We start from the raw sequence: 10,673 nt of genomic DNA, 5'->3' as shown, positions 1-10,673 counted from the left end.
TTGATTTTGCAGGAGGTGCATCAAATTGAAGTCTGCTAAAGGTCATATCTTCTTCCAAGTGGGACCACTCACTGATGTCACCATTGAGCATATACCATATAGTGTTCCAAACAGACAGTAAGTTATTGTATATTGGTTGTGTGTTGGTTGATTATTGGCGTGTTTTGGTTGTATGTTGGGTGGATATTGGTCATGTTGACATGATCAAGGAAAATGAGTCACATGTCGGCAATTTTCAATTTTTTTTACATCATTTTCTGGCAGTTTATGTATGCTACATTTTGATGCAAACCCCATCAAAATCGAACATCTAGTTACAGAGTTTTGAGCAATTTATCAATGGCTGAAAACAATATAAAACAAAATAATTTGAACACTGTTTTGGCCAATATCTCAAAGACAATATTAGCAACATCCGACTCATTCCTCTTGATCATGTCACCTATGTTGGTTGTATTTTCATTTTGGTTGATCATATGTTGGTTGCATATCGGTCGTATGTTGGTTGCATATCAGACACATGTTGGTTGCATATTGGTCGCATGTTGGTTGGATATCCATTGTATGCTGGTTACATATTGGTTACCTATCATTTAGCTCATTAAACCCTTGTTATTTAATGACAGGAACAGAGCAGGTACATATGACTTCAGTGACCACTCCCATTGCCAGAATGTCTTCATAGCACATCTGTCTACAAACCCTCCTGACTCAGGAACTCTGTTTACTGTGAATGGCCATGTCCTTATGATGCACTTACTTGTATTGAGGTAAAGTAGAAGGTAGCCTGCTACTGAACAGGTCATCAGGTCCGTTTGTTTTTGTTTTGTTTATATGTATGCATGAATTAACGCAAGAGGCATATTCAGTATCCACCAACATGGGAAACCATACGGGTTCCTAGACATTTTTAACATGTCAGTTTTAACCATGGTGGTGAGTCCAGAGGAAACCAGAGGTTAGGGAGACATGGTTGTTGTTTAAGTTCAAGTGCACCAGGGTCTTAGCTAGCTACCCATCCACCTGTCATTTTGGATGGGCATTTCACTCCGGGACAGGCAAAATTAATGCCTGTGATGCATGTTAAATAATAATTCTTGAATAAGTTCTGTGAACACAAAACAATGAACAAAAAATGTGGTAGTTTCGTGGTACCCAGATGTCATACACTGTTTTATGGGCCACTTTGATACACATTTTACTTTGCGAATCCAAACTGCTATATCAAGTTTAAATCAAAAGTTGGAATAAGTATGTTTTGGAGATTGGCCTCAATGCGAGAGAGAAAATATCATGTGTTACAATCGAACAACCCATCTTTAAGGCGTGATTGTTTTTCTGTTATCATTAGAAATTGTATTGATTATGCTATTTCTAATCAATGTACACCTGTATACTACTTTGAGAAAGATTTAAATGTTTACATATTTCTCTTTAAAACCAGATGGAGTTGTGAGCGATGTGGGAGGCAGGAATGTATCTGCCCAAGTACTTCACATGATGGCTTCAAACAAGGACAGGTTTCCGTGCAAACAAAGTTAGTTGTACTGATGAGTAACTGTATTTCTTTATGCAATTGATGATTTAGCAACCTTTTTTTTCTTCAAATAAATTTTTGCTTTTGCAATCTCGGGTGATGATAGCTCGGTCAAAGGTGCCCATCTAGTCTGTGGTTCATGGTACTAGTTAGCCCATTTTCCATACCCAGAGTCGTGCATCATGCAGTTATTGTTGCCTACATGTATGCACACAACACATGGGCACTTACAATAGGTAATTGACCCATACTGGTAGCGCTGTGTTGTAGATATAGGAGATGAACTAGTTAGCGTCATATATCAAAAAGTATAAAATCTATGATTTTAGTACTTGCTCTATGTTTCAATTACTTATTCTTTTCCAAATATCAGAATTTTCAACCCGGTACAAGCTTAAATAACGGGGGACCATACATTTGTATGAGAAAGAAATCCTACATCTATATCCAAACTCCCGTGTAAATCCAATGTACATTTTGCTTCACCGGGCCGCCCTGGCTTGTTCGCATTTGGAAGAGGGGTGTCACGAAACCGTAAGAGGTACAAATTTAGTACTTTCTGTCAATCAAGTATGGTTTATTCTCTACATGTCAATCTTTAAATCATTAGCATAGTCCTTATAATAACGGGGGACCACCTTGATGAGTAAATGACAGCAAACCATTGAAAAATACCCCAAAACTCAGTCAGTGGAGCTCCGCCCGTACATGTCAATAGCGTCATTATCGATTGGAAGAAGCGGTATCAAGTTAGGAATTCACCATTATGAAGGCAGGGGTAGCAGGGTTTTATCAACTGGAAAGCATGTTTTGTCTCGGCATAGGGGATCAAGTTAAAATATTTTCAATGGGATTTTCGTATTAAAACACAAAAAAGCACAGGAAATACAACGTTTCTTATGTTTCAACATCTTAAATTCCTATGATATAATGAAAGACCAGCACTCCCCATAAAACATAATACACATTCAAGAATTATTACATACACTTAAAAGGCTCTTTTTTTCAATGAGTTCACAATACTTTGATGCATCATTTGCCATATTTATTTTCATTGTTATTCTCCCAAAAATAGTTATACATAGTAAAAATTTCAAACATAAATGAATCTGAAGAATTAGCTAGATCACTAGCTCTACAAACTGTAGACTGGCCCCCAGTCTCGGTTCGGTTCCATCTCTGGATAATGTAACAATAAATAATTACATAATGCCCTATGAAAAAAAGGCCAAAGTCCTGTCACCCCCCCACCCCCTTATTTTCTTCAATGCCAAAAACCCATTCCTCTTCATCCACAAATCAACGCCACTGATTACACACACAGTCAACCATGCAGCAATATAGAAATATACTCGTATTATAAGTGAACGCGAAAGTCCATTGACCTCTGATTCCTCGCCTGGTCCAATCTGTTTGAGATCTCCCTTCCAAATAATCGTTCAACGAAGCACGGTGATTCCGATGTCAATTACGAAAGCCCGCCCCAGTTTCAATTCAAATATGGTAGCACAAAGCTATGCCGCGGGATGTGACGCACGATCGGATGGGACACTAGTCAACAACTGAGAGGTATTGAGCTCAACTGGCACGCGTCTGATAGACCCATGGTACGCAATAATAAAAGGCAACCACTGACTCGGACTTAGGCCTGTTGTCCATATTATGTATATTATCGCTGCGTGCGGTTTGCAAATGTTTGCACATTATTTAGCTAGGGAAGACTCTTCAAATATCCCCGCGCTGCCAAGCTGCGTTGATTGGTCGGATACAATATCGTTGTTTTATCAAGTAGTAATTTTTGTTTGGCAAAACCAGTAAGTTTTTACTTACTAATATTTCGTCCATCTCGTCGGAGGACTTCATCAGATGTGAGCATCTGATCCACTTTCCCGGGAAACTGGCTTCCTTTTCACGACAATGGCTGCATGAACGCGTGCGCTTTTGGATGCTAATTTGGTGCTTCACCAAGAACATTTTTCTGCTGTATAAGCGAGCAAGCTGCGAAAGGGAATCAATTCCATCCAAACCACAGCGATGATTGGTAGATTTAAAATAATCTACAGTGACAATATGGTTTTTCTTCTCTAGCCCTTGGGAGTTAAAAATGTCAATGCTGCCATGCATACTAATGATATCTGTCACATGATCAGCAAGTAAGGGGTTATGTGTCGTGAAGTGAAAGTTGAGACATACAACGCAAGCCATTGTCGTGTAAGGGATAAAAGCTGCTCCATACCATTAGTCTCTCTACCATTACTAAGTACCTTAAAAGAATGTAAGAAACTGTACAGCGAATAGAATTCTCTCCATACACTAATGACTTGAACAATTTCATCATCTGACTTCTGTTTACATAAGCGCAAAATACCTTCAACTTTGTTCAAATGCTCAAAATCTTCAATTTCTCAGGCCCTGTCAGGTCTCTTGGTTTTAGTTTACCTCCACCTCTATCATAAAACTTCACCCTGTGAATCCCACATGCCAGTATCATGTCTGAAAGCGTGTCCATATGAGGAGTTTGTTTTGTTTTCATTTGCATTTTGTCTACAAGCTCACATTCTCTAACCAAATATTCAAATAGCCCATCAGAAATTATACTACTACTCTACTGAGCGGGATAGACGGGAAGACTCAAGAGAGGATCGCGTTTGCACGAAAAGTTTGTTATTGAGGTATCTGGCTTCTTAGCACATTGATTAATCTCCTCTATGGTTCTCGGGTCGCCTACTTTGGTACAATCATGATACTGGGTCTTGGCTTTTTTGCAGTATATACACAAATGGTTAGAGTTGGCCGCACCTAACCCTAAGGCCTCCAGCAGAAATTTGTAGTCTCCCCCTAGATAATATATTATCTCATACTCCACACTGCTATATACAAAGTTAGTGAATGTCTCTATTGTCTTTCTCACATTCACCAAATGGGCCTTCAGAACATCATAGCTCTCACCACCATTTATAATACAAACAGGCTCATGGCCAACTTCAGACATTGCTGTTTCTACGTCGTTCAGTATGGTGCAGGTTATGTTCACAAAATTGCTTGCTTGTCCCATCCCCACTTATTTTTATATGGATCTTGTTATCTTCCCTCTCCACCATCATCTGCCAAAATCTCTAACTTGTACTTTATGATACTTTCCAAATCATGTTCTATCCCTGGCTCCTTCCCCTGTGTTTTCTGAAATTTGATAAATCCACTAGCCTTGTCCATTTCAGCCTTAAGTGCATATAGGGTCGACAGGTCTGTTATCAATGTGATTGCACTATAGGCCCTATCAGATATGTTATATTCATCCTTTATTAAGATCAATAGCCGAATGAGTTTCAATTTGTCTGGGGACTACTACTGCTACCCTCTTTCTTCCTAACATTGGCATCACTGGGGACGTCGTCTAAATGTGATTGTCTCAAGCTTCTTTGTTGTCTTATTTATAACCACTACATTGTATACGGCAAAATTACAAAGACCAAGGTACGAAAGTGCCAATTGGCATTTATCTTTCAAGGAAGCACGCCAAACACAAGAACATCTACTCTCTGACTTCAAGTTTTTCTTTCGTTTCGCTTTGCGGAGTATTTCGCGAGATATCTTTTTGTGAAGGGCTCTCAATTTAGCAATTTTAGTCTTTTCGATCTTTACTCCTCTTCTTCAGCTTTTTCATTTTGACTTCTGCCTTTGTCAACGTTTTCCTTAATTTACTATTCTCTAAGAGAAGAGAATCATCGCGCTGCTGCTCAACGGCACAAATATTGTACTCTGAAAACAAAACTTTGAACGGCCAAATTTCTTTAGTAGCACACGAATGGTAACATACGAATTTGCGGATTTGATTTTGAATCCTATCAGAAAACGAAAGACCAACTGACTTGTTCTGGCAAATGGCATCAAAGACATTTTGGATAAGAGATTTAGTATCAAGAGAACCAGATTGGCAAACAATATCTAAAATAAAACACTTTGGTATGTTGAGATTGTTTGCCATTTTGACCAATAATTCGTGAGCGTTGGCTGGGAATGACTGCGCATGCTCCGATGTGTTAGTTGTTATGAACTGGGTCACGTTTACAACAGAATGCAGTGAGAATGAATAGTGAATAGCCTTAGAATCATTGATCTGTGAAATGTAAACACAGTACATGCACATAGCTGAGCATAGCGTTCGGCATTTAAAGAGACTTATGCACTAAAACGTTTCCATATGGTTTTTTTATTACAATTACAAGCAACACCCCTATTTCTTTCTTTCTTTAGAATAGTCCGTACTCCAACGATCGTAGCTGATATACAGTAACTTTCGTAGCGTATGATAAGCAATGGTAGAGCCATTGCCACTCATGGAATATTGAGGTTGGAAGTTCAAACTTATTTGTTTGCAAAACGTAAAAATATAATATGAAATAAACTTACCTTCACATCGAATACATCTTCCTTGCTCCAAGGTCTTTCCTTTATACGCGGCTTTCTAATATCTATCAATTATTGTATTAGGTTTTTATAGTAACCTGCCAGTTTTCTTTCTCTCTTTTCCAAGATCACAGTGAATTTGCCATGGACATAACGGTGGAAGCTCTATAGTCCGACGGTTCTTTATTCCGACGGTTCTTAAGTCCGAAGGTTCTTTAATCCGACGGTTTATTACGAAGGTTCTTTATTCCGACGGTTCTTTATTTCAAGGTTCTATAGTCCGAATTTTAAAAAGGTTCCCTAATCCGAATGTTAAAGAGGTTCTTTAATCCGAATTCTAAAAGCGGTTCTCTAGTCCGAATATGAAAATATGCTCTGTAGTCCGAATTTAAAAAAGGTTCTCTAGTCCGAATATAGAAATAGGTTCTCTAATCCGAATTTGAAAAAGGTTCTCTAGTCCAAATTGCAAAACGGTTCTATAGTCCGAAACGGATACCGTGTTCTTTAGTCCGAATTGGTAAACGGGTTCTATAGTCCGAATTTTATTTTTATCATTTGTTTCGGTGTCAACTCATCAAATGTTTTACAAATCCGCTGCTGTTCAACATGGTTGGTTTCTCTGGTTTCTCAGGTTTATCTTTATTCTGGTGATATTTTCTTCATTTTTATCAGTTTTTCATTCCATTATAATATTATATACTAGTAATATTCAACGATGTATTCGAGCATTGTCGAGTTCAAATTTTCATAGCGCCATCCCACCATATCAATGCTGTGGCTTTTTCATTTAAACAAATCTTAATCATTTAAACAAATTAGTTTACAGAATAGTTAAAGTATAGTTTTGACTTTCGATTTGGGGGAGGGGGGTGTCCGGGTGTAAAATGTTTGAATTTACGGGTAGTCTTGTGATTAAATCATCATTTTCGACCCGTTATCTACCCTGAAAACCCGTTTCTGGCCATTTTTCAATCCGAGGGCTTACTTTATTCAAAAAATTGTCTTATGCAACTTTTTGGGCGATCCAAGCTCATGTGTAGGTATCAAATATTTATTTAAGCTATAACATGCCTCTCTTTTTTCCACAGGAAGGCCAAAATATCTCTAAAAAGATTTTTGTTTTTATTGGAATCCATCTACATATAAAAAGATTTTTGTTTTTATTGGAATCCATCTACATTACATCGTGATTTGGTGGTGTCCCGGGGGTGGTGTATGCCCTTTTAGCAGTAGAGTCATCTCGTTTACCTTTAACTCTGCTTTAGTCTTATCTAGCTAGAGGTTATGTTAATGTTTTAAAAATTCGGACTGTAGAACCTTTTTACTGATTCGGACTAACGAACACAGTATCTGTTTCGGGCTATAGAACCGTTTTGCAATTTCGGACTAGAGAACCCTTTTTTGAATTCGGATTATAGATCCTATTTCTATATTCGGACTATAGAACCCTTTTTAAAATACGGACTATAGAGTCTATTTCTATATTCGGACTATAGAACCCTTTTTTTAATTCGGACTATAGAGACTATTTTCATATTCGTACTAGAGAACCGTTTTTCAAATTCGGACTATAGAACCTTCGAAATAAAGAACCGTCGGAATAAAGAACCTCTTTTCAATTTTTTTTCGGACTAGAGAACCTCTTTTAAAATTGAACATGTGTTCGGACTAGCGAACCTTCTGACTAAAGGACTTTCGGATTATAGAGCAGTCCCGGACATAACTGCACTATGGGGTTTAGTTCATTTAAAATAATGCCAATGATAAATCTAGGGTGGCAACATAATGCTACCTTTAGCTACAAGTGTTGCCCCGAACTGATATCATTTGTGACATGTGGTTTGTGTTCAGATTTTCAGTTGATGATGGGACTGGTGAAGCCATGGTATGGTGTCATGATGTGCGATCTGTATCAAACCTACTTGGCTTAAGACCTGCTCTATGGAACCAATTAATAGAGCTCCTACCAAGTTATGGGAAAGTAGTGTATCGGTATAGCAAAGAGGAGCATTCTCAGCAACAGGTAGGGAAAGATTTGTTTGTCGATAAAATGATTATAAGAAAAGTTTGTTTATTATCACATGATCACCAATGTTCTCTTATTATGCTTAGAATAAACCAAGAAGAGAACCTTTCTGTAGTCATAAAGACTGGACCATTTTGACATGGAGTAACTAAAATCAAATATCGACCTATCAGCAAGGCCAGTAAGAGCTGCTCCGTGCCCAAGGGGGCTAGCTGAGATGGCCTAGGCCTGGGAAGAAAAACTTTCATTAGTCATAAAGACTGGACCATTTTGACATGGAGGAATTTAAGTCAAATTTCGTCTATCAGCAAGGCCAGTAAGAGCTGCCCTTGTGCCAAGGGGGTTAGATGAGATGGCCTAGGCTTGGGAAGAAAAACCTTCATTAGTCATAAAGACTGGACCATGTTGACATGGAGGAATTTAAATCATATTTCAGTCTATCAGCAAGACCAGTAAGAGCTGCCCTTGTGCCAAGGGGGTTAGATGAAATGGCTAAGGTCTGGGAAGAAAAACCTTCATTAGTCATAAAGACTGGACCATTTTGACATGGAGGAATTTAAATCAAATTTCAATCTATCAGCAAGGCCAGTAAGAGCTGCCCTTGTGCCAAGGGGGTTAGATGAAATGGCCTAGGCCTGGAAAGAAAAACCTTCATTAGTCATAAAGACTGGACCATGTTGACATGGAGGAATTTAAATTAAATTTCAATCTATCAGCAAGGCCAGTAAGAGCTGCCCCACTCCTAGGGTGTTAGATGAGATGGCCAAGGTCTGGGCTTTCAGCAGTCATAAAGACCGGATCATTTTGACGTAGAGCAACTTAAGATCAACTTTCAATCTGCCTTTCAATTTGGCTGGGCCAATAAGAGGTGTCCAGAGGCCAGTGGGTTAGATGAGATGACCCAGGACCTTGAAAGGGGAAGATAAAAATTGCTGTGTTGATAGAATAGACACATATCATATTTGATACTTTTACACCAATATGGTTCGTCAACCAGGAACTTTAAAAAAAAAAATTGCCTTTGAGTGCTGATGGCCTCGGATTAACCAATGCTCTCGTCTCTGTGAAACCACGTAGATCCTCTTAGACCCAGACCTAGGGAGTCATTTATGGTGCAAATAGAGCAAACAAAATCATTTTCACTCCAGATTTGACAGCTTTCTTTCATTTTTGTTTTTTCCTAGGATGCTGCTCAACTTCCACAACTTAATGACGACTTAGAAAGTGTTGTGAGCATGCTCTGTACCCACAATTCCATTCAGCAACCTGTCAAAATGAAGTGTAGAATGTTGCATAGCAACCAACCAATGAAACATGCAGCATCAGGAAATACTAAATTTGGTATGATTTGGTTATGTTATAAGAATTTACATCCAGGATTTTTTGTTATGATCCAAGCTTCAATTTTTGTGTGTTCAGTTAGAATTTTATGGAAATCAAAAACTGACAAAATGAGTTTGTATTACTTTTGGAAGTATTATTTGGATAGAATTTAAGAAAGTTGACAAATTGACACTAGGAAGCAGCAGTCACTGTCACCTGAAAAGCCATGAATACTGTCTTATTCACCTCCCCCCCCCCCCACACCCCTGTGTAATTACTCGCAAAGTGGACATCAACTCACCCTATTGAATATTTACAGGTACAAATGTTTGAGTTTTTCTTTCTTTTTTTCTTCTTCTTTTTTTGCCTTACCACCCCAGTGTGGACCTAACCAATCACAGGCAAATGCAGTAAATAACCATGCCTTTTGGAACAATCGTACAGATTTCTGTGTGTTGACATTTGCTAGTGTTTGCAAAAGCATAATGACACACCCACACACAAAGAGTTTTAAAAAGAAACCTGTTTAGTTGGAGTGGGTATATTAATTCACCATTACATGTCTGTATTCTTTTTCAGGTTCCAGTGAACATGAACAGAGTGGAGATGCTAGGAAGAAATACATCCCATGGCAACATCTGAAATGTACAGAAATAATAACTTTTCAATAAATTTAATTAATGAAGGTGCTGTTCCAACTGAACAGCTATGGCATGGTATTCTTTGGCGCATACAATATAATAATAATATATTTGAACTACATACCCTAATTTGTTTAGAAATTTGGTTATAATGTTGGTGATTTTTTTATGCCAAGCATAATGCATTAACAGCTGAAATTAGAAAGATAATGCTGACAAAACTTCAAAGTAGGCCACGTGACCTGGTGAATGGTGGTTGCCATAGCTAATGAGCAAGGTCAGGGCATTTTTACAAGATGGGCAAGTGAGCTGACAATGGTCTATTCCAGTTGAATCCATACACCCCCTATAGACATGGCCTTAATCTCTTACACAGGGAGTGGTGTGAATTTCAAATGGTTTTACCTGAATGGGTGATTCCATTTGAAATCTACACCCCTTTGTGGGAGATTAAGGTCCCCATAGGGGGTGTATGGTTTTCAACTGAAATAGCCCAATTGGGCATTACCCTGATCGGAAATGACTGTAACTTATGGGTCATCTGCCTCACCTTTACCAAATGAGCCATGTGAAGAGTGGGTGTGAGTTTTGTCTAGCAAAGCTTTAAAGCAGGGATCTCTCACACCAAAGTTGAAAGCCATAACCATTAACCAAAGTGCAATGCTACTCTCTTATGATTGTTTTGTGCAACTCGCACATAAATAAAAACTTTTTAAAGATGAATTGTGGACAAATCATA

General features: G+C 38.3%; 1 protein-coding gene across 1 annotated transcript; it reads left to right on the top strand.

Annotated features, from left to right (window-relative positions):
- Positions 1–435: 435 nt before the first annotated feature.
- Positions 436–10,289, top strand: LOC140159521 (CST complex subunit CTC1-like). The gene is made up of 6 exons (XM_072183011.1): positions 436–446; positions 627–770; positions 1,445–1,537; positions 7,796–7,967; positions 9,155–9,311; positions 9,873–10,289. Exons 1-6 carry the CDS (start codon positions 436–438, stop codon positions 9,962–9,964), a joined length of 669 nt encoding a protein of 222 aa, XP_072039112.1. The 3' UTR covers positions 9,965–10,289.
- Positions 10,290–10,673: the final 384 nt, after the last annotated feature.

This window comes from Amphiura filiformis, chromosome 8, assembly GCF_039555335.1.
Source record: "Amphiura filiformis chromosome 8, Afil_fr2py, whole genome shotgun sequence".
In the NCBI taxonomy this organism is placed as follows: Eukaryota; Metazoa; Echinodermata; class Ophiuroidea; order Amphilepidida; family Amphiuridae; genus Amphiura; species Amphiura filiformis.
This window is presented reverse-complemented; position numbering and strand designations above follow the sequence as displayed.

What these genes read in the sequence shown, in the direction of transcription:
- LOC140159521 (XM_072183011.1), top strand. An exon ending in CAGGTTTCCGTGCAAACAAA is followed by an intron (nt 1,538 to 7,795) that starts GTTAGTTGTACT and finishes GTTTGTGTTCAG; the next exon opens with ATTTTCAGTTGATGATGGGA. An exon ending in AGGAGCATTCTCAGCAACAG is followed by an intron (nt 7,968 to 9,154) that starts GTAGGGAAAGAT and finishes GTTTTTTCCTAG; the next exon opens with GATGCTGCTCAACTTCCACA.